The 25,246-nt window shown below is 39.2% G+C and overlaps 1 protein-coding gene across 11 annotated transcripts in view; it reads left to right on the top strand.

The window, feature by feature from the left end:
* The first annotated feature begins 7,337 nt into the window (after window positions 1–7,337).
* tmcc1a (transmembrane and coiled-coil domain family 1a) overlaps window positions 7,338–25,246 on the top strand; it is a 47,722-nt gene continuing 29,813 nt past the window's right edge. Inside the window, exons 1-4 of one of the 11 annotated variants that reach the window (XM_042227267.1) lie at window positions 7,338–7,437; window positions 8,381–8,462; window positions 20,618–20,663; window positions 21,057–21,978. In XM_042227267.1, coding sequence (XP_042083201.1) covers window positions 21,304–21,978 — 675 coding nt within the window. In that variant the 5' untranslated portion in view covers window positions 7,338–7,437; window positions 8,381–8,462; window positions 20,618–20,663; window positions 21,057–21,303. The other 10 variants (XM_042227269.1, XM_014338956.2, XM_014338960.2 and 7 more) reach the window with 10 other exon arrangements.

The raw sequence follows: 25,246 nt of genomic DNA, 5'->3' as shown, positions 1-25,246 counted from the left end.
GTCATGGTATAGGGAGAGGATTAGATTGATCATGGAGTCCAAAAGGGTGCAGCTCAAAGGACTGTTCCTCAAGTTTGTGGTGACCATTTGACGTACACTGACTGGACTCACCAGCTCAGCTACGAGAAAACAAAAGTTCATCTATATCAAACATGACATCAAACAAATTAAGGATTTAAATGTCAAGACATGACTTTATATCATATCCTATTTCTACAGACAGGCAATGAGAGACCCACAGCAGAACTCATTATTTATGAAAGGCTTAACACTTTTCAGGTTGTAGAAGGTGAGGGGAAAATGACTTTGCACTGTAAATGGCTCAGTTGTTTGCTTTAAACCAAAGATCACACCAGCAACTTCAAATTCGAATCCAGACTTGGCTTGTTAGCATGTTGCAGACGTTAAAAAGGTCCTACTGATAGACATCATTTGCAACTTTACCATTTTAGCCGCATGTAAATTAAAAATTTACAGAGTGCAAGTGCCGAGGCTAAATGGCCTTTGTACAAATGCACACACTTCTTAGCAGTACAGAGGTATGAGCACAAGCTAATTTGCATTGCTTTGGGATTTCAGAAATGAGATTGCTAATCCAATAGCTAATATGATAGCTAATCCGTGAGCTAACAGGAAGTTGATTTTCAAATGAGGAGTGGACTTGCCATTTTATTCAAGTCATTTTAATCATTTTAGTCAAACCTTAAACATTGATCCATATGCGTAGGTTTATGGTACAAATTACTAATGGATATCTCAGTCACTCAGCTATCCTGCCAGTTTTCATATCCTCCCTGGTGAATTTGATGATTTGATCCACCGAGTTAATGTGATCCGTGAATTGTGGTACGTCCTGATTTTTGATTTTCACCCAAGTGTCTTCCACATACCTGAACCAATGACTTGGTGGTTTTCCAGGATAGGATAACAAAGCCCTCTTTTTTCCCACTTCTTCCATGTACAAATTGGCCACATTGGGTTAAACTGGGGAATCCATGGCACACCCATGTTTCTGCCTGTAGAACTGACCCTTGAATGTGAAATACGTGGAATTAAGTCACAGTTCCAAAAGCAGCACTTGGTCGGTGCTGAGAGTGGTCCTGTTGCTGAGGTTGGGATAATCCTGTAATCTCTACGAACTACCTCCAGTGTTTCATTGACTGGAACCCAATTGAAGAGAGATGTAACATCGTACGAGTCCATTAGTCATCTGCCTCCATAATGACATCTCTCACCTTCTCAACAAAATACAAGGTGTTCTGGATGTAGTGTTCAGAGCTGCCTACTAACAAGTTGAGGATCGAAACCAGAAACTTTGAGATGTTATAGGTGACCCGAGTTGATCATACTGACAATTTGTCTTAAAGGTACACCCTGTTTATGTATCTTGGGTAAACAATACAGACTTGGTGTAGATTCCCCTGAGAATAGCCTGTGAGAATAGCTCTTGCAGTCCTCCATAGGATGCGAGTAATGCCTTGCAGAATAATCTCTGTCCGTGCAGAAAGGTGTCTGGAGTTACACTGACGTGCATTAGCCCCCATTTAAATAATCAAATATATAATTACTTAATTGTGTCCTTAATTAAAAAAAATTTGAAATGCATAATTTATTAAATGCTTTAAATGAAATGAATAGGCATTTAATTATTGAAATATTCATTTAAGTAATTCCAATTTTAATTAATTAATGAATTATTATTCATTCATTATTAATTATTTAATGGAGTATTTCATTCATTCATTTTGTCACTCCTGGCCCTCCATAAATTTGGGCCTTTGGTCAAATTTATTATCAGCACTACTTTGAACTTATTACCCTTTAAATTGTTTTGTTGTTGTTGTTGTTTTAATCTAATGGTGGCGCCTTATTAGCCAAAAATACATACTTACACGAAAATCAATGTGCTAAATTTAATGGCAGTCCGTCCAATGGGGGATGACTGATATTTTAGTCTGACCTACACACAACAACCTGCTGACAGAGACAGAAGAAATGTCTCAGATCAAGCACTGATTTTGGATGGATGGCTGGAGCCATAAAGCTATACTTTAATTTACATTTCAAAAGGTCACTTTGAGGCCAACATGAGGATGATGGATGTCAAACCCTGTCTGGATATCAGCACTGTAGCTATTTCTCCAGCACGACCTGTAGCGCAAACTCCTGGATCATCTGAAAAGTAGCAAAAATGAGAAGATTGAATGAATTCAGACTTCCAGCAGAGTCTGATCTGAAGTGGAAGTGAACTGCAACTCACTGATATTAATCTGCTGCCTGATTAAATAACATCTCCAACACCAAAGATGGATACAGATTCTTGTTTTATCTGAGACAGTCCGCATGGTGTTTGACACAGACCATTACTACATGATGTATTCATTGTGTTGTATTTATATTTTAATCTGACATTGCACACACAAAGCCACATACAAAAAGAGAAAACACGACAGCTGTTTTATGTCTCATTTTCCTCTGGTCTGTTTTCATTTATGCCACACTAAATCAAATCAATTTTATCCCTCCACCAAAGGATTTTTTTCTTTTTAATATTCCTCCATGTTGACAAAGGAGCTTGCAAAGAAAAGTGTCTGGACTTCTTTAAGTTACTTGAAGACATTTCACCTCTCATCCGAGAAGCTTCTTCAGTTCTAAGGTCAAATGGTGGAGAGTCCCAGATATAAGTCTCCATGTTGACTTGAGTGACAAACTATTCAGTGACATTCAAAGATGGAATCTGAATCCATCAGGTGAATCATACAAACAATATACATATGATATATTGTCCAAAAGACTCAAATGGTTAATGTTCCCCATAAATTAAAAGTGTGATTCACCATTTGCAAAATGAAACAACTATTTAAGTTTTTTTTTTTTTTATTTCACTTGCTTATTGTTGGTGTGAATCGACAACAGGCTGAAATGGTAAGTAAGTAAAGAATAATGCATTTAAAAAGCAGATGCGATGAGATCTCTTTCTAGAATTAGTTAAAAGATGCCAGCAGACTGAAGATTATACCTATATCTTATGGCAAAAAAAAGATGTGGTGCAACAGCAATATTTTTTTTAAATTACAAAGTAATTTTTTTAAATTTAAAACTATAAAATACTCCAAAAATGAGAAGGAAAAAGACCCTCATGCCTACTGGCTCCTTATTCCTCTTCCTTCCACTCTGACTAGGCAAAATGCCACCAGGAATCTTTCTTCAATTAATTTTTGAGCTGGTCATGCAGGTTGTATCATCACCTGCAACTGCTTACAGCTCAATACTGAAGATGAGTTTTTCTTTAATCTAAAATAGCTTAACAGCAAGGAAAATACAGCACAGAAAGATTAGCTCTAAGACATTAGCTGCTGTCACCAGCATATCTGCTTCAACATTGCCATCTAGTGGAAAAACTACCAGCATCGAAAAGGACCATAAACCAACAGTTAATTAATGACTGTACTTCAAACATGAACATTGTTTCTGTAACTGAATGAAGGATCTGTCGGAATATATGAAACATGCAGAAACACTGATTGAAGATGTATTGAAAGATGATGATCAAGGGACATTCACAGTTTATTATAAATAGAAGAATAGATATCAAATGTGAAATATACTGCACATACTTTGCATATGATAGCTGCCTTTAGAGTTTACCCTTACATCATACATTTAATAGTTTAAAACTCGTAAAAGTGGCTGCTGTATATTTACTAAATGCCATGATTACAGTACATTCAACACCTATTAGGTCTCAAATCAAAGCCACAAATTAAAAGAATATTTTTTAACAATAATGTTGGTGATACAGTATTAAGTTTCCATAGCTACCAAGGCTGTGAGACAGAAACCTCACACTTATTATCCAGAAATGAAATGTTTCTAGCAGCACGTCATGCTGTCCTCCAAGCTGGTGAGAACTGAAAGATTGAAGTCATGTTGAAACAGGTTTTATGTGAATTTGCTTTTGCTCTGGAATAAGACCTTGTGAAATTTCATTTGTCAGATTTATAGGTTCAGTCTGCTGGCATGTGAATGGTAAGATTCGCAGAATAAAGATGTTATTCTGTTGATCACGGAAGTGCTAAAAAAGGAGACATGAGAATGGTTAGTGGTCTTTGATAGATAACTGGCAAAGGTTAACAGCCTTTGTGTCTGTCAGTTATAAAGGTTAAGTCACACTCAGCAGTGTTCTCAATGAAAGCCACTATCAGGGATAAAGAGAAGTAGTCATTATCGAGGACATCTCAACAGGGATTCTCAGTAAAAAAGAGCTATTCATTTCTCCCCATTCATACTTCCTCAGCCAATCTTAATTAAAGCCACTATAATGCTGCTATTTCACTAGACCATGGGTCCTCAAAGTGCATCCTGTGAACCAATGGCAGCCATTTGGAAATTTTTTGTGAGGCCCGCAGGCGTGACATGAAAAAATGCACTACTGTACATTTAGTTCACCCACAGTTTGTGTCATACATGAACAGTAACATGACAGTTCATAGAGACAAGGATTTTTCTTACATTTTAACTCTCTTCTTTTCAACTATGAAAATTGGAAGTAATGATGTGCATTTTGCAGTGTAAATGAAAAGCCAGAAAAAGTAAAACACATGCTGTAATGAAGGCTAAAAGAGCAGGACTCTCCCCTCAGATAATCAGAGACAGTCTGCAGGTGCTGGGAGGTTTATAGGTCAGGGCCCACTAGGCCCAGACGTTGTTCATATGACCTAAACAGCAGCTGCATGACATAGACCTGCACGTTCTTGAAGGAAACAGAGACCCCTAGTGCTCAAGTGCCTAGGGGTCAACACATTGCTCCTCAGTGAACAATCCAGCAGATGAGTGAAGAAAGCAAAATATTCAAAGCTTTGTTATTTTAGCTAAGAAAATATATGTATAGCACAGTCTAATTTTTGCTTTCACAAAGTAATCACCATGGCTTTAGTGTGTCAGTGGTTTACTTTAGTGTGTCAGTGGTTTACTTTAGTGTGTCAGTGGTTTACTGAAAATCCCCAACAGTCAAATAAATATGAACAAGATATTGGCGACAGTGAGAAGGACAAACTCTGACACACTGTGGAAGTAAGCCAGAAATGAATAATGAATAATAACAAAGATTAAATGGAAAGTGGTGAAAATAAGTCAGTGAAGAAGACACTAGGTCCATCATGGAAAGCCTCCAGCTGTTTATCATGGGGGTTTCCCATGTTGTGGTACTTGATGGGCTGTCAGTACTTCCGTTTGAGCATTTTTGATCAACTGAAGGCTTTCAGGGAGTTTTGATGACAGCCTGAAAATAATGGATTGCAATAGTAATAGACTGGAAGCAATAAATGCATGAACTAGTTTTTCAGCATCACTTTGAGACAGGATATTTCTAATTTTAGAGATATTGCACAAATACAAGAAAGCGGTCATATTTGTTTAATAAAGACACTGACGGTCATATCCTGGTCAAAAATGGTTTCAAGATTCCTCACAGTGTTGAGGAATACTGTATGGAGGCCAAGGGCAATGTCAGAGTAAGTATCTGGTTTTTAAGATTTTTAATTGGAGGTCACCCAGACCCATTTTGCCAGTTTAAGTATGTTGTACTTTCGAATGATACTGCCTAAGGAAAACATGTATAATGTAAATAGAATTGGTCCTAGTACAAAACCTTGTGGAACTCCATAATAAACCTTTGTGTGTGAAGAAGAGTCCCAAACTGGAGTCTTTTAGACCAAGGGTGTCAAACTCAAATACACAGTGGGCCAAAATTCAAAACTGGAACAAAGTCGCGGGCTAACATTAATATTTATTGAAAAAAAAATCTTCCTCCAGATATAAGAATGAATCTTTTCTTATGGACTCAAATAAGTTTTGCTGGAAAACTGAATATGGAACAAGCAAAGCTTAATACTAAACAATATATATATATTAGCTGTATAATACCAGTAGGCCATCTCTAATAGTATTTTGGTATGGCTTCGCGGGCCAAATGTAATTAGGCTGCGGGCCAAATTTGGCCCGCGGGCCAGAGTTTGACACCTATGTTTTAGACAGATATGATTCAAACCACTGCAGCATAATACCTGTAATACTTACAGTTTATTCTAATCTTTGGCGTAACATATTGTGGTGAGCGGTATAGAATGCTGCACTGAGATCTAGAGAGACAAGTGCAGAATGAGTGTGCCCTTAGACACTATACGAAGCTCATTTGCTACCTTAACAAGTGCTCACACGTTCATCGGGAACTTGTTCTTGTTTTTAATATGACTGTGCAAACATTACACTATTTTCAGTATTTTATTGCTGTCATTTTATTACGCTTATCTGAAAGACAAACTAAGATAATACAAAATTACTTTATTGTCACTGCATGATGTACAGATTACAGTGAAGTTAAAGTGCATTGCCTGAAACGACCTCACAGATGCACCACAAGCATACACAATTGTAGAATTACATAAAAGAGTGTATTGCACGGGCTAGAGCTAATAAATAAATAATAGTGCTAAATATAAACCTGCACAATTGCACGGCCTGTCTATAAAGTGGGTGAGTTCAATCCTGGGTTCAGTGTGGTAATAGCTTTGAGGTATGTACTTACCATTATTCTTGTGGTTTGTATCTCTGTAGACCTGTATCTTTGAGAGGAAAGTTCAAACAGTTTGTGCGCTGACTGGTATGAGTGTACACCTACACCTCGGAGGATGTAGGTGTCTTGTAAAGTAGGGAGATGTGTGTAGGTATTTTCTCTGTGGTTCTTATGTCTCTTTGCAGAGCCTCGTAACAGCTACTGTTGCCATACCACACAAGCACCTTGTAAGTCACGAGCAGAACAGTAATGATACATATGATTTGAGCTATTTACATCGAATTATCTTCATAGAAAGAAATGTTTTTGTTTTTGCAGCTTTCCGTACTCAATTTAACAGACATATTTTCCAACCGATAATAACTCAGTATGAGTCATCATGAATACTCTGGTTTAAGATGCTCTGTTAATCACTGAATGAACCACAGGACTGCAACGACATGGTGTAGTTCTCACTCCTGTCAGACAGTGATATGCATATTTCACTACACCTACTTTTTGGGGTAACTTTTTTTCAGATCTAGCTTTCGTTAGCTATAATAACCTTGTAACCCTAACTGTGCTGTAGATGACGCTTTTGAGTAACAAGAAAACCAAGAGTGGCGTTTAGCTTGCTTGTAGCAAAACACGGGGCTCTAATGGACTTGTTCCCACAAGCTTTTTGTAACAATATAATGTGTCAGTTTTTGAAACATGCGAGTGAGTCATCTTTACTAACACAGTTTTCTGTTTTCTTTCCCGCTGGGTTACGCATTACGCCATGACGTCAGCCGGGAGAGGGCGGGCGCGCCGAGGGGTGGAGGGCACTCGGAGTAGGGGTGTTGCTCGTTGAACGTCAGCTCCAACAGTTTGCGACCACCCATGTAAGTGTGAAATATATTTTTAGTCGAGTTTTTTGGGGTTGTTTTACGGTCAGTTTGTGCCTGTCTGTGATGCGTTTTGGGTCTCCGTAAGAGTGTCGGTGCGGAAATTGCCTCGTATTACCAGCTCTGTGTAAGGACACACTAACGGGACTGTCAACCTGAGTCCGTTAACACACTGCTGTCGCTTACTGACAGCACTACACCGGCACTGAACTAATATTTGAACGATTTTAAAAGCTTATTTTTACTTATTTACGCAAGAAACTTTGTCTCTGCGTTAAATGTTGCTCAACTCGGATTTTTTCGACTTATCTTTCGTAATAATCGCTATATATTTCATATCCGTGATTTCTTCATTAGTGTTTGTATGTGAGCGTTATTTGTTTTTGTTTTTGTTTTGAAGTGAGGCAGTCAATAAGAATATAATTAAATATGTGGGATACTGTAGTTTTGTACAGTAGGTTTGTCTTGTGTAGCAGGAAATAAGCAGCGTAACAGTTAAAAATTTCCACCTGCCATTATGGTAACATCGTATCATTTGCTTTATTGCTTGTGAAGTTGATTGTAGGATCTTAATCCCAGTTAATTAACTTTTAATTTATTATCCAGCTGTCATATTAATGCACCTCTGTGCCTTGAGATATTAGCCAGGACCTCTCACTTGATCAAATTTCAGTCAGTTTTTCTCTAATGCAGACTGATGTCCTAAAGACGTTTCATGGTCTGATAAGGATGGATATCTGTAGACTCATTAAGTCTGAAGCCTAGTATTCTTTGCAGAGGTGCATTCCCCCCCTGCAGCCTATTATTATCATTGTCTAGGAGACAGACAGAGACACCCATACACACAGGCGTATACTCAGGCAGGGAGAAGCAGTGATGTGCCAAGGAAGCGTTTAGAGGATTACAGTTTCCATCTCACTTTTTGTGTTCTTTGTTGAAGACCCGTGGGCCTGATGTAGCAGGTCCTCATCTCCTCTGCAGTGAAGGAAGACCACTCCGGTGTCATTATAATGGACTGAAAGGTTTGTTTTCAATCATTTCTCTTTTATACTGATAGGTGAATCTGTCTCTGCAGGGATGTAGAGGGTTGGAAGGGTTTGGTGTGACATGATGTATCCCACTATCTGTTCAGCTTACTCTGCTAAATGGCTGAGAGCTTGGCTGCCCCTTCAGGGCACTGCTAACACAGCCATTCATGTCTCACTCGGATGGTCAGACCACCACGATGACGTTGCCCTCCTCCTCCTCCTCCTGTTCCTGCTTCACTCACATTGCGCCTTCCCTGTTGGGAGCTTAGAATTTAGAGTTATTTTATGAGTTTAACATGTTTGTATTGCTTTTTTGTGTGTGTGTGTGTGTGTGTGTGTGTGTGTGTGTGTGTGTGTGTGTGTGTGTGTGTGTGTGCGCGTGTGTTTGTGTTTATTTTTCATAATGCTTACACAATACAGCTCCTTGCCTTCTATAGGTGTAAATCATGCCTCCTCTGACCTTAGCACAGTTTAGTGTAACACCTCAGCTTAGGATGTGGTGTAGATGTGCCTATACTAGATCAGGTCACAAGATTAACACAGGCTGCTTTATTCTTGTCTGGCTGTCACAGGGGTTTATTAATTGGCTATGCATGCAGGAAGGCTGCATTTCCTACAGCAAAGCTGCAAACGCTGGATCAGAAAGATAAAATGAATCGGACTGTTGTAAAGTTATGCATGTAATAGATTTGTCCCAGTGGTTGAAATGAGTGCTGTAAAGAAGCGATTTTTCTGATAGAAAAAATAAGAGGCTTTTTTGCTGTCTTGCTTTCGGTGTTGATACACTGGTGTGTAACATCCCGTCATTTAAAAAAAAAAATCCTTGAATGTATATGATTCTAACTCCAATTGGATGTGATCGATAACTTAGGAAGATCAATAACTAAAATAACTTCCTGTTATATTTTAGTTATTGTTCTACATGACAGTAATACATCCACAACTGTCCCTTATTTCAGTGTCATTTGTTTCTAGTTTCAGTATTGTTGTGACTGTTCTGCTGCTAAGGATTGCTCAGTCAAAAAGATAACAAAAGACATTGTGTGATTTTTGTTGTAGAGTGAGTTATCTGCACAAGTCTTTAAAACATCTTGTGTTTTAAATGCATCTTTACTAATAAAAGACCAAAAAAGCATATTTTAATGGTAGTCTTCAGGACTAGTTCTCCAACCTTCTTGGATGGCATTCAAAGCTCTTTGGATGTTGGCTGTCTTTTATTCTAATCTCTGTCACGGCTATTTCACAATGCTTCAATAATGTTAAGGTCTGGGCTTGTGGGAGGCCAATCCATGACTGAAGTTTTCATTATGTGTGTGTTGTTGTTTTTTTTAACCCAGGTATGTGTTTACTCCATTGGCAGTGTGTTTGATATCATTGTCATGCTGATAAATAATTCTGTTGCTAATGAGATGCTTTCCATATGGCACTGCACCGTACAACACTTTTCTGTATTCATAGTATCATCAATTTTAACAAAATCTCCAGCACCACTGACTGAAATGGAGTCCCAAACCATGGCAGAGACTCCACGATGTTTACAGATTGTTGATTGACAGCTAACCCTCTCTCCTGAATGTCTATAATAACAATGACATTTTAAAAGAAAATTAAAAATTTGGATTCATCTCTCCAATAAGACCTGTTGCCACTGATTTTCAGCCCAGGTCTTGTGTAATCTGGCATGCCCTAGCCTTTTGTGTCTTATGAGTTAGGTGCTTTTTTAATGTCTAAATGATTCACAGATTAGTGTCAAGTAGCTTAACAAACAAAAACAAACTCATTCGAGTATGAAGACTGGACTGAAAATGAGTAAAAAGCAGCCAATGTCCAAAGAAAAACTCTAAACAGCTGTCAGAAATCCTGAAGAACTGTTGCTTAAGACCACTTTAAAAATTACAGGAGAGTCTGCCTTTTTGGAAGTAAAGTTAAAAAAAAAAAGAGTGGTGGCTTAAGTCTTCCACAGTACTGTACATCCTTCGTAGAATAAATATTTTTAAGTCTGTGTTTTACAGTTTCCAGGTTGTTTCCAATGTGTAAAAATAGTTAATAGTAAAAGTGTGACTAACTTCACGATTGTAGCTCAGTGCTACTTAGGGCTGCCACAAACGATTATTTTGATAGTCGACTAGTCACCAATTATTTTTGCGATTAGTCGACTAATCAAATCCATTGGACGTAAAACGTACAGCTTATTGCACCAGCACCCATCTGCTCTCATATAACTATCATTAGCTTACAGCTTTAAGTGTTTAAGGTATGTGCTAACTAAAAATAAAGACAAGATGATAGTTTATTAAATTTTAATGAAATTTGCAGATTGTTTCTGGTGAAGTTTAATAAACTCCTTGCTATCTAAAATATAACAGGACACCGGAGTAAATTCTCGAGCATCTCACACTTCTGATAATCAGCTGTCTGCTTGACGTTTATTCAGCTGTGTAAAACTAGAGATGGCACGATACCACTTTTTTATGTCCGATACCGATATACATAAATTTGGATATCTGCCGATACCGATATGAATCCGATATAGTGTTTTTTAATCAACAAAACTGTTTTTTAAATATCTTGCTGCATTTTGTATAAGTTCATACTCAAGTTTAAAACAACAACTACACTAAAGCTATTCTGTTATACCTGTATGCAAAAAAAAAATATTTCATAGTTCAGCAATACTGATCAATCTAATAAACTTAAACCTACACCATCCTCCCTATTCTGGTATTTTAAAGAGTACTTAGCTAAATATTAAGCAACCTAACTAATAGGGTTCCAACTCCCAGCAACAACAAAAATAAATAAATAAAAAATAGGGAACCACCCCTCACGCTCCACCTCATGATGCTTAATCGACGTAATCAACCTTAATTTGATGCAGTGTGGAAAAAAAAATGCACAGAAATCAATTATTTTTCAAGAAATATTAAATAGATTCAACATCTTTCTTCAACAAAATTGCAGACTGCACAGATGGTACCTTCCCAAAGGAAAAAGTACTATAGCTTACTAGGGTATATATATTAGACTTAATAGTTACTATATACAGTAATGGACTTCTATTCATTTTACATCAAATTAAAACTTTGGGTGTCAGATAATTATTTATTAAAAGCTAGACATTTTAAATGAGAATAAGAAAGAAAAGTATGTCTTTGTGCCCCCTTTTCCCTGTTCATGCCCTATCGGCCCCCCTGGCTAAACTTTGCTAGATCCGCCCCTGCACAGTTACCAGCGTCAGCTACGTAGAAAAAGATCCTGGTGTAGAAAGTAATATTAAATAAATTCTAACAACAGCTTATCAAGCTTAAACGTGCTGCTGTTGTTCAGCCGCTGGTTTCCTCTTTCTGGTGCAAAGTGGGCCAAAAACAAACTAGAGAGCACGGACTCGCGACAGAAAAGCCGATCAGCTGATCAGTTAAGCAGTTTCATGATTGAAGTAGCAGCAAGAAGAGGCAGTCGCTCCATATATCGCTTGTTAAGCTTAACGCAGGAATGCTTTACAAACATTCAGAGATGGACTTACACACTTGCTTTACTTCTCTCGGGGATAACTTTGTCGGAGATGAAATGCCGGGTTGCTAGCGAAGCTCCAAATGCTATCCAGACCACCGACAGGTCCCGCATGCCACAGCCGCTCTATCACGTGATGCATACTGCTCCGACGTGCTAACGTTCTGAGGTGAGTTACGGCGTGTTGCAAGTTTTGTGAGGTGCTTTCGTGATATTTAATGGATCGGATTACATTTTTTATTTTTCTCCGATATCCGATCCAGTAATTTAGGTCAGTATCGGACCGATACCGATACGTAATATCGGATCGGTCCATCTCTAAGTAAACTATAACTTTAATCTCAGCACAAACCGATTTCACTCAGGAACAAATAAAATACTAAAAAAAGCCAAACAATAAACATTTTTAAGTTATCTAAGTGACTTATATATCATGTTTAACCTGAGTAGCGAAAGACGGCGGTGGGTTTGAAAACGATTTGCCGGGAGTCCGGTGTTCTCACGGCTCTAGTGAGCCTTGCCCCCGGCTAGCTATCGTGCTAGTGGGTAACAGATGTCTCCGAAAAGGTCGGAGCGCTTTTGAAAATATGTGGTGTCTTGATAAACTGGGCAGATATTTGAAGTTTACACAGCTACATTCTCGCCTGAAAATATGTTAAACTTTATTTTGTGACCCAAAAAGAATAATAAGAGTAATATTAAAACTAACTAGCTGCCACCATTGTGAAAGGACACATTCAACTTAAGTGGAAATTTTTGGATAAATGACACAAGTCAGCAAAACATAATATCTGTATCATTGTTTGTAGATATTTTTTTATGTAAAAATTTTACATGCTATACCTTTAATTTAAAAAAAATATGCTACAGTGCTTGATTGAATGTGCTACTTTTATTTTGGGTGTTCTCATTTTTTGTCCCAAATCAAATACATAAGTCCGTAAATTGACCCTACATGTATGAGTACAGCGTCAGCCCTGTGCTAAGGTTGTATCTAGCAGCTCATAAGTAACTGTATATACTGTACATATAGCACTTATAGTTACGCAATGCCAACATTCAAATTCAAATTTTATTTGTCACACAACAAGTTACACAGATGAGTTATGAATGGGTGCTTATGTGTTCTAGAATATTTGGCAACATTTACAATTAACTGAGCACAGAAAAAGAATTGGTGTCTGATTATTAATTGTTGCTCTCTGCTGCAGATGAATATGCTGTGCAGAAATAGTGACACACTTCAAACATGATCATTCAGTTAGAAGTGTGTATAGTACCATCGGCAAGCAGGGAAATGGTGAGCAATCATGCCTTTGTTGCTGAACCTGTGTCATTCAGCTGGTGAGGGCAGCAGGACAGAAGTGTGTATTGCAAGAGGGAAATGGATGTATGCCAGGGCTGCAACTAACAACTCTATTGTTCCTTGATTAAACCTGATTAAAATTATACTTTTTTTTAAAATTTATCAGTTGATCCATGCCACGATAGTGATTTCTTGATATGTCATCTTTTGTCTAAAATCACCAACAATATATTTTATTTGCAGTAAAAAGTGATTTAGACTGACTAAGTGTTTAATCAAGTAATCGATAAAGCTGTACTCATTCATCGCGCTGCTGGTTAAGATTATCACCATTATATCTATTTGCATAATGGACTGTGTTAAAACACTAATGCTCTTCTAAAAAAAATTTATATTGGGTTTATATATCCCTAGTCGGTGTCGTTGCCGAAGGATAACTAACATGACAACAGATGCCCCCTCATCTAATGTTGGCTTTGTAGAGTTGTGTTGCACAGCTTTAAGTCTCTTTGTCCCTTTTTCTAAACAGATGCATCAAAAATGATTAGTAAGGGATTCAAAAGGATTCACATAATCCCCTTTTTTCAGCCCCTTGGAGTCTAAACACTCTCAGCATCATTTGCCCAGTGATTTGGCTCTCTTCTCTCAACAACAGGTTGAGCCTTTTCTGAATACAAAGTTAGTCTCAGATAAGAAACACTATCTTTTTTTCCCTCTCTGTCTCATAGACCCACACTCACCCGCTCCCACCCTCTTCCGCCTCCGTCTGCTGTTTGAAAGCCCACAGAGCAGCAGAGGTATCATATGCAGCTTAATGTAGATAATTTTTCTTTACAGTAAGTCTCTGATGCTACCAGGGGTTCATGTTCAAAAATAATGCTGTATCTGTGGACGGACTGAGTTTGTTCTTCCCAGTGGGACTGACTCCCACACTTCCAGAGTGAAGGTGAAATTCCTTTATAAAGGCTGTGGTTTCTAGTGGCAACAAGCTGCCTGTTTCCCTCTGATCCCTTCCTGTTTGAAGGCAGAGGGAGAAAAGAGCCAGAGGTCACGTGGAATCACAAGAGGTTGCACTTTAAAACGTGTCTGAGGGCCTTGTTTTAATGTTAAAGGATAACTTATTTATTTTCTAAATTTCTCTTAAAGCAGTTGTTAGATACCAATCAACTTGTCCCTGTCCCAAATTAGCTAATAAACCCCATGGTGATAGGTTACAGTCCCTTTTTGGTAAAGTTAATCTTAAGCTAGTATAAGGTTTTAGCTGTCCACGTTTAAACAAATTCAGTGGACATATTGAAAGGTGTCTTTAAGTTTCCTTTCCCGTAATAGTATCCTCCTCCTGAGCACAAGTGGTGGAACGTTTTTTGTGGCATAGATTCAACAAATTGCTGTAAACATTCATTAGAAATTTTTCTTTATGTTGACATGATAGCCTCTCCAGTTGCTGCGGATTTGTCAGATGCACATCCATGATGCAAATCTCCACTTCCACCACATCCCATAGGTTCTCTGCTGGACTGAGATCTGTGACTGGGATAGCCATTCACGTACAGCAAACTCATTGTCATGTGCACAAAACCAGTTTGAGATGATTTGAGCTTTGAGACATGGCAAGTTGTCCTGCTGAAAACAGCCATGAAAAGATTGGTACGCTGGTTATACATAGACATTTTTAGCAGCAATACTCAGGTAGTGGTGCTTCAGCAATGCTAGATTGGCATTAAGGGGCCCAAAGTATGTCAAAAAATGATACCACTGATAAAAGCCAGGACTGATGCCTGGTTTAATGTTGTTTACATCAGATTCTTACCCTACCGTGTAAATGTCACAGCAGAAATCAGGAGTCATCAGACCAGGCATTTTGGTGAACCATTGATCATTTTTTTTCTCAGAGAACTGCCACTCACTGGATTTTTTTTTAACGATCATTCTCTATAAACTCGAAAAATGGTTATGAGGGAGTTTCTGAAATGCTCAAACCAACCTATTGGGCACATCCAGGCTGCGTTCAGAGTCACTTAAATCACCTTTCTTACGCATTCTGATGCTTATGTTTGAAGTTGAACAACATAAGACAAGTCCGTATGTCCAATATGGCCTATCTAGGTCTGGACACTCTTTAAAAAAACACACCTAATCTCAAGAGGTTCAGTTCATGGTTAAATAAGTGTTAATAAATAAAATATAGATGTTTTCCCCCCTTCTCTTCATTTTAGTTTGTTTACGTCTTCTTGAATTTAGATGGCAATCATTACAAGCCTTCGTGTTAAGTTTTGAAGGTTAGGTGGGCTTTCATCTTTCAGCTTAAGTCTCCTCCTACAGTGTAAACTTAATATTGTTGACCCACAGTCTACGTGCGGAGCCTGATGTCATGGTCAGAGTAAAAGATTCAAAGCCACGGCTTATATATGCTGATCCCCAATAACACCTCTAGTGGGCTAAAGGGTGTCTGGTTACCCGGGGCCAGAGATTTGCCTTAAGATGTGTAATAACGCAAATGGTTTCTGAATGCATAAAATTGCTCTCAGCTGTAGTGAGATGCCCTACACACTGATGACCTGGTAGATTTAGCTCTTCAGTTGCACAAAGTGTGCATTGATCCTGACATGCATTCCCCTTACCATTCCTTATGGGTGTGCACCTTTAACACAGCCTCTGGTATGAGATTTCAGGTCATGTGTAGGTGGTTTCCAGCCTGTTGACAGCTGATGACGACCTGCCAGAGCTGAGGAAATAGGAGACATGTTGGGCAAGTTGAATGTATTACTACTGTTAAACACCTATCAGGTTAGAAAGTGAAGGCCATATTATAGGGCTTGAAATGTTTTACATATATTGGAAACCGTCTTATGACAACATCTGTCTTATTAGTAAACAGCAAGAGAATGAGCTCCTCAGTACCTATACTGGTTAGACACACCGGTGTTGTAGTAAATATCAGTGTGACTATCAGTGCCATGGGTGCTGTAAATAATTCATTCAGGCACTTGTTGTGGTGTTGAACACAGATGCAGAGGTGTCCCTTAAACAAGGCTTCCTCAGTATACCTATGACATCATCCAGCATAATGTTAAACCAGCAACCTGATCATGACTTGCTGCTCATCTTCAATTTTCTTCCACATCACTGCTTTGCTGCCTAGATTTGTTCATTGGCTAGCGTGGTTGTGTAAGCTATACCTCAGAGTATAAATGGTATTTATGGCCCCGTACAGTCACAAAAGACCAACATAATGGCTCCCCTGTTCTTTGCTGTTCTTTTTATTTGTAGCTTTCCGCCTCACAACCTGTTACATGCTCGACTATTACCCGAATACCACCTGCTGTCTGTCTTGTTCCCGTTGTGTGTGTGTGTGTGTGTGTGCGAATGCATGTGTTGGAGGTTTTCTTTTAACATTTTTTTTTTCATGTATTTTTGATAAGAGTCAGTTTGGTAACAGAGGGTTTTGTCTTTAGAAGATATAAAATCTGCTATATTGGAGGTATTAAGGTAGATTATGAAGTACACTCGATTTGGCTTTTTTTTTTTTTAGCATTCATTACATATTTGTGAGTAGTGTGTAAAGATTACGTTAATTCAGTTCAATTTTATTTATGCAGCGCCACATCACAACAACAGTTGCCTGAAGTTGCTTTATGACCATTAATTCAGATACAAGGTGCCATTGTCCAGTGACAGCCTCTTGTGTCATTAAGTAAACAGATAGTAACAGCAGTAACAGATGATTGCACATCTTCCGGTTTGTCCTGTTCCTGGAAAGCTGAGAACAACTTTGGCACCAGAGCCTCCCCAGGGTTTCATCTTGCACAATTGGGCGTTGTGTCTGCCTTTAATAGAACTACCTGCTGTACACCTTCTCATTTAGACACATTGTACTGAGCGCCTGGGTTGAACCTGACACGACCAGACGAAACACATCATGGATGCCTTTGATCCAGTCGGGCCCGTTCCACTGCCTGTGTAACCCTCTGTCTCTCTTTTCTCGCTTACACACTCTCTCTGTGTTGATACAAAGAGTTGTCTCTCTTATCACACTTTGTGCAGTTTGCTGAAGTCATCTCCTTCAGTGTCACAGCTGACACAACTGTGCTATTCTCTGCCACCCAACCACACACACATATGCACACACACACGCACACATGAATAGAATAACGATTGTTCCTGTTTCCTGGCTATGCTGACATTATACAGCTGTTGAATGAGATCTGGTCCATTTTCCATCGGTCAAATGCATCACACACAAACACACATGTAGATACATCCGCTTGTACCCAGTATAATCCTTGCTATCTTTTTTTTTTTTCGTTGTCTTCCTTCTCTGTCTCTGTCGGATGCAAGCATGCACGCACATATTTGCCCACGCACGCAAACACAAACACCAAGCGAACTCTCTGGCCTAATTCCACTCTTATTGATGTGTGTCTGTCAGTGAAAGAGGCAAAGCACAAAGAGCAGCAATGGGCCTGTATGTGTGAGCTCAGAGCGAACAAAGAGCGGTCTATTCCACGCCAGCTCTCAGACTCTTCTGGAAACACTACATTTTCTTGTTTAAGCTATAGCCATATTTTGAGTCCACCAACTGTATGTTCAGCAATGAACAACAACATGGCTGCTTCAGTGTCAGTGAATGCAAGCCAGATTGACCTCTGCTTTGGGTTCTTCATGCACAATGTCCTGTTTAGGAACAAAATTTAATGGCAAAGTCCTCATTAAATGTCGATATTTCAATTATGGAGCTGTTGAAAAAAACATTTTTCTCACATTTTGCGTATTTGCAGATTGTCTGTTTTATCATTTAACTTTCTGTAGCTCTCAGTATTATCGCTCTTGAGCTCCAGCCCTTTTTAAATAATATTTTTGTGTAATAATAACAATAATGGGTATCATTTTTCGCAAACTGGTGGTGAATCTGTGTTAGAAAGTCATTTTGTCTGAATGATTCTGCAGCTGTTTTCTATCCAGAGCTTAAATGAACATTTACAGCACAGTATGTAATATATTGCCAAGCAGAGCAACTGAACAGAGAGAAAGAGAAACTTCAATAGAAGATTGTAGTTTTTTATGTGTTTATCACAATATCTTTCATTTCTTAAAGTGATAAACTGAGTCAGGTTGAGCCAAGCTTTTTCCTCCATTTCTCCAGTTAAGCTGGCAAATGAGAAGAGGACAAATGGCAGCTCAGTTGACTGGTGTGAGACACAGTGCTGTGAACAAGAATGTGTGTGTGTGTTTATGTGAGGGACTGAGTGAGGGTGACAGAGTTCCAGAGAGGCCATTGTTCATGTGGTGATTTGTGATTTACCTTTGGCAGCGTCGCAGAATCTCTGAGCAACATGCTGACTCACACAGGCTGCTGCCCCTGGTTGTCACTGACGCTGTTGATCACTGATAATCATTATTATGTGGTGAGCAATCAAAATACATATTTTCACAAACAATTTCTTGCAGTATCCTGGTCAGCATACAGTCATGAAATGAAGTAGCTTATGTCAGAAGAACACAGCTGCTTTTAAAGATCCATCTGGTGTTCGTATGTTCTCTCTTCTTAAAGGTAGATTGGCAAGGCTTGCTAAAACTGAACAAAGATGCAAGCATACACATCAAGTCTGACAATAAAGCGTTGTCCTCTAAAGACTCCTCAAAGAGGATTTGGTGTGATTATGAAACCGCAGGCAATCAAGAAAACACCCAATCCTGCAGTTGGGATCAGCCTGGGGATGAAGAAGGGGATTTATTAATATGGATGGATGGATGGATGGGTACCGGGGTGAAACAAGACTTCAGCTTCAGCTTCAGGATAGGATTAACTTTTATGCCTTTACTCGCAAGCTCTGAAAGAAATTTAATGCTTCATCATCAGTGATTCACACTTCCCTGTCGCTCACTGTGCCAGCGGACGATGCATGCGCGAATCTGTCTTCAAATATGCATGTATTATTGAGTACGGTGTACAGCTTATGCATAACTTGTCACCTTCTGTGAGAAACAGCTCAGGTGGTAAGCTTGGTTGCATAGAAAACAACATATTTTGAGCACGTCATCATGCATCTTTATTCAGTCTCATATTTAGTCTCATCATGGGAAGACTGTATCCACATGAGATCAGCTGAAGAAAGTTGTTTGTTAAGAACTGAATTCTATGATCAAATATTTATATTTTTTAATTTAGTAAGAGGTGTAAAGTTAATTATTCCCAGCAGGATTAGATATTGCAATCATTTGATATTATTATTTACTATGGAATGCGTGCCAGCGTAAAGATTGTAAGTACTAAATTTAAAGACCATAGTTAGCACAACCATATTATGAGTACAGCCAGCAGCCAGCACTCAGGTGACTAAAATAAACCTGCTTAACACCTGTCTCACACGCTCTCACTCTCACTTTCTCTCTCTCTCTGGCAGGCAACAGTTGCACTTAACTGATTGGCACCATCCTATATCAACTCATAGCCTCCAAATTAATCATATTAGAACTCTGTGGCCTGAATCTGTCAGTCGAGCTAAGAGATAAGATTTAGGCAGAGAAAGTAAAAGCATCTGTGTGCATGCGTTTTACCTTGCTGAATTGAATGGAATGTTTTTATGTGCATGAATGCATCTTCTTTTGGCAGTGACAGTGTAGCTGTTGCAAGAACTGATATGACACTTGCATGTTGCTTCATCCTCCACCCCCTTCTGTCTGTTGTGAGATGTGTGTGAGTGAGTGTGTGTGCCTGTCTGATAAACCTTGCGTTATTCTTTATGGGCAGGCAGTGCAGCTAAAGGAATGATATAGTTTGGGTATATAGCTGTGCCTCCCCAGGGTTTTGAATGATCTAGACTTGCTTGCTTGTTTTGCTGTCCTTAATGGGAGCAGCTTTTCATGCTGCAGGGAGACTCAGGCTGCCTTCCCATCTATGAGGTGATCACTGATCAACCAATAAGGTTGCTCAGGAAGACTCCTTCTATTTTAGCAGGTGTCTTCTCTGTTATTTTGCCGATGGCTTGTATTGTGTCAGACGGCACAGGATTTCATGCACTCTGTGACACTACTCTATATGTTGTTTCTGCTGAGGAAATCCTTATCCCTCGATACTTCCTCAGGGCAAGGAGAGAATGCCTTTGGGGATTTGAAATTACTTCCTTGAGAACCACACAAACACATGCAAACATACAGTGTTTCCATGTGTTTGTGTCTTCTGTTCAGTGGAGCGTACATATTCACGGTAGCGGATTTGAATCAGGAAGCGGTGCTGATATTTCTTATAAGGTCAACGACTGATGATTGAAGTTCTGAATCTTAAAAATGATTCAATCTTTGGTCTTTTTCCATCTGTCCATCTTCCTCTTAGGTAACCCAGACGAGTGAGTCACATTAGAATGACAGTTTGGCTGATGGTAGGTGGGTTTTTCTTCTTCTGATGTTAGTCATCATCTTTTTTCCCCTTCTCTCACTCCTCTTTTCATCTCCTCCTTTTTTACTATTCTGATTGCATCCCATCCAGGCTGTTTATAATCTTAACATGCACATTTATTTAGTCTATATTTTTCGTCTTTTTGCCTCTTTTGTGTTATTTTAATTGTGCTAGTTTACCAAGATCCAGCTTAATTTACTTTATTCCTACCCAATAATTGATAATGACATATTGACATTGAAATAATATCAATTATTATCAAACACTGGAACAAAAATGTTAAGATGCAAATGTTGTGTATGTGAAAGTTAGGGTTTGCACCTGGATCTAGGTAACTTTTCATCCACTCATAATCCATCTCCTTTCTCTGTGTTAGACCAGAATGACCACTTGTTCCTGAGTCAAAGATGCATGCTCCCTTTTGGATCCCTCTGACCGCCAATGAGCTGATCCAACCCTCCCATCACAGTCCAATCACCACTTCCACTGTCCTCTGCTGATCTCTGCTGTTTTCTAGTCTTCTCCCCCTCAGTCAGTGATCTAGTCTGACCATCTGCATGCCTGACAGAGAGGAAGGGAGGCATTCGCAGGTTGTTTGATTGGACAGATTCTCTCTGCTATTCATGAAGAGTCAGCAGGACAATATGCAGCAGGGAGACAAAAGTCAAATGGTGCCAGAGGGGGTGGGACCCAGTTCAGGTTCTGTGACAAGGGGGTCACAAGGCTCAGGTTTGAAGAGGGCCTTTTCTGAGTCAGATCACCCTTCCTTGATTAAGATGAGCCAAAACGCCAGGGCGAGCATGGGGGTTCTTGGCCAGGGTTTGAAGCAGCTGTTCCAACAGCAGCGTAAACGTCTCTCCCTCTCTCGCTCCACCATCACTTCCTCATCATCCTCCTCATCTTCCTCTGTGGTGTCAGCATGTGGCACTTCCCCTTGTGCCCCCGAGGATGCCTCAGAGTCTTGTTGTCCTGACTCTGACATCTTCTCTGCTCCTATGGTTCCTTCTGCAGCTGGCCAGGGCTCAGCCGCTGCAGGCATGATGAGGCGTGGGACCAGCCTGCAGAGCCGGCGAAGTAAGGGTTCTGGGTCGGGATCTGGGAGTGGAGATCGTGATCCTCTTCTGAAAGGTAGCCCTCAAGCCCCGCAACGCCGCTACACCCATGATCCGCAGCAGCATATTAGCCGCCCACGCTCCTCCTCCACCACCGATACCACACCCAGCAGCCCTGCCCCAGGATATTCCAGCGGCGATGCATTGCTGTCATCAGGTTACCAGTCCACAGAAGAGACAGACAGGGTAGGTGACAGGAGCCATTAATCATAATCATTACACAAGTTTATCGATGTGCCTCTGTTTTTCTATTCAGTAGTGTCAGACCTCATTTGTCAGTGAACTGTCAAACAAAAGCTGAGGTTCATTTTGCTGCTAATGTAAATTTTCCTGCTGTTCAACAGTGAACGCTCTGAGATGGGCCTGCTCTGTGTCATTACTGCTGTTGGATTTTCCCAATGCTGACTATTGTTCTAGTAAAATTGAGCTATTTTTCAAGGCATGCACACACATGTAGAGTGTATATAGAACGGTGTACTCCAAGGTCTGGCTAACTTTACTATCAAGAGAGACATTTTTGAGCAACTTTTGACATATTATAATAAAGGTGGCAGCCTATTAAATATAAATTAGCCCATCAAACTCAGTAATAGGAATAAATAATTAAAATCTTTTACCACATGTGATCACTCTGCAGTGGGCTGTTGCATGCATGCATTTTTAATTTAAGAATATAATAACATATGTTGTGTTGCATGTCTAAAGCATCAAAAAAGGTTTACTTATTTATTACCAACAAAACTGAACAATATCATGTATTTTTTAGCCAAGAGTCAACCTTTAAAGAAGAGTGATTATAAAGATATTATGGCCACTGTGAATCCTACCACTCGTATTTTAATATCCATAGTTTATTCTCCTCCCACTGAGACCTCTGAGTTTGTCCTCTCCCTGGATGTGAAGCATTTGACCATGTAGAGTGGGAGTATCTATACACAAACTTAGAATAAAATTTAATTTTGGGCCAAAATTGGATAAAATTGCTATATCTCCCCATATGGAAAAGATACATATAAATTTTATAAAGTTTGTATCTGTCTTGTGTGAAACTTGTATGAAAAGCATACAAGAGTGAAAACAGATATAAGATCCCTTGAAAAATTATATAAATGAAACTTGTATGTTTTGGATACCTACTAAAACAATATATGAAAGTAATGAGAAAGTGGCCACTTTCATGAGTAAATCATATAAGTTTTTACTATTTCTTTTCCATATGGGTCTCCCCTTCAGTCCATCTTTGATAAGAAAAAAAAGCCACGTCCAGTTTTAATTTTGACTAAATTCCAGCCACAGAGCAAGCACTCCAGTAAGCCAACACAGAGGCAGTGAAAGCGAATTAATCTGTCCACGTATTGTTTGGAGTTCATATGTAAACTGACTTGAGGTTGCTGAAGTCATTTAATTGTATATAAATCTATGACAGCCATGACAATTGAGGGTCATCAAAGTTAAAAGAATAAGACAATCAGGCCACAGACATATTAAGTGTTTCTTTAAAATCCTTGTATTGGCTGCACATTTTTGCAGTCACTTAAATGATGAATAAAAGTTCAAATGTTGAAAAAAAAATCCAATTAATTTCCATGTTCATATTTCTCAGTTTAAAAAATCGAAACCAAAGTGAGCCACAAGAGATGGACAAAAGAGCTGCATGAGCTCCAGAAAAGCAGGTTCTCCACCGCTGGTGTAGTCAGTGTTGAAATATAGACTCAGGATTAACAATAGACACATGCCCATATGAACACAACTAGAGGTGTAGCTTGTTTTAATTTAATTATAAAAAATCCTTTTCTATCATGCATCCACTTGAAGTAATAAAGGTCATAATCCAGCCTTTGTTCTTTGTATAAATACTTTCCCAAAGTTTATCTGAAAGTAATTTTATGTGATGCAGATTACGTAAGTATCCTCTAAAATGGGACTATTTTATGACCTGTTTGCCTCTTTGTTTTACAGCAATATAATAACTTCAGATAAACCTATAGGAATAAAGACTACTAGACTTTGTTATTCCTTTTCACTGAATGTACATGACAAAAGGTTAAGACAGCTTTCTACTTTCTGTCTTAAATAACTTCATTAGGTTGCCACCTGGATTGCTAAGCAATAAACAAAAGTTAAATCACTTTCCAACCTTATTACTGTGCTGTCTTTAAGTTCATTCACAAAAGTACTGTAAGGTGTGGCTTTTTTGAGGATTGCATGAGGAAAGGAAGACTAATAATTGCTGCAATTCAGTAGTTACCAGCTTCAAAATTCACCTATTAAGTAAAACTTGTGTAATAGATTTGCAATATTTTGATTGCTCTGTAACTGGATCATTAAGGGTAGACTGGTGTGACATTTCTGCAGTGTCTGTTTCTTAAACTTTTTCACTTTTCTATTCCACAAAAAAAGGCGATGTTCAATGACCACGAAATCTCAACCCCTAACTTGTATGTTAATTACACTGACATTGCTCATTGCTTTGTTTTGTTGCTTTTTTGTGGTGCAAAAAGAAACAAAAAACTGCAGACCCCACAATGTGTAAGCCATTGATATTCGTTTTTCTTTTCCTTTATTTGCTTGTTTTCAGCCATTTAGCTGCCGTTTCTTAATGGAAGTGCTTTTATCTTCCTATGTAACTTGCTTGTAAAAGTTGACCTTAAGTTCTGACTTTAACCACCTTTGGTGTTACTGACTCCAGTTGTTTCTCATTACCACTAGAGGGCGCTGTTAGACCAGCCTTCCTGCTGTGAGCAGCACTGGGCTTGGTTCATGTGTTGGGAGTGTTTGCTTTATGAGCTCATGTTTGTTGTAGACCAGACTGATCCTTTTGGTTAATGAAGTAAGCCATGCCAAGAAAAAGCATCAATGTGTCATAGACAGAAGGACGTCTGGCTATCTGGCTTTTAAGCCAGTGGTGGGGAGTAAGTCTAGGCCAGTGGGCCTTGATATCCACATTAAGCAGCAGGCTATAATGTGTGAGCTAAATTTAGTAAAGCCCTCTCCTCTTTCTTCATCTGTAAAACCAAGTGTACTTCATTCCTGCATGAATGACCTCACCTTGAGTGACAGAGCAAGGCTGAGAGCCAGTCATCTGTGCTCCATTAGTCTTGCTGCTATGATGGACGACCATCAACCTTTCTGAGTTCTGCTGCTTGACCTTGGCAGAGGTTATAACCTGTCTGGCTCTTCTCTTAACTACCATCATAGTCATGTCTCCACACTACAACACAGCAATGCAATTAAGGTTATCGAGCGGTCGCCGTGGTTACCCTGAAACTTGCTTTCTTGGGACTACGCCCTGCTTAGGTTGTCATAGTAACAGCGTGGTTGACCTTGGAGGTGTGTGAGGTCTGCTGCTAGTGGAGGTTGAGTGTTGCATCAAGAATGATGGATGTTCGGTGAACGATCAATTTTCTTCACTGATCGTCGCACTTCTTTTTTCTTTCTTGCTTTCTCCCTTTCT

The sequence above is a fragment of the Haplochromis burtoni genome, unplaced genomic scaffold (genome assembly GCF_018398535.1).
Source record: "Haplochromis burtoni strain Fernald_Lab_line unplaced genomic scaffold, NCSU_Asbu1 Contig_252, whole genome shotgun sequence".
In the NCBI taxonomy this organism is placed as follows: Eukaryota; Metazoa; Chordata; class Actinopteri; order Cichliformes; family Cichlidae; genus Haplochromis; species Haplochromis burtoni.
This window is presented reverse-complemented; position numbering and strand designations above follow the sequence as displayed.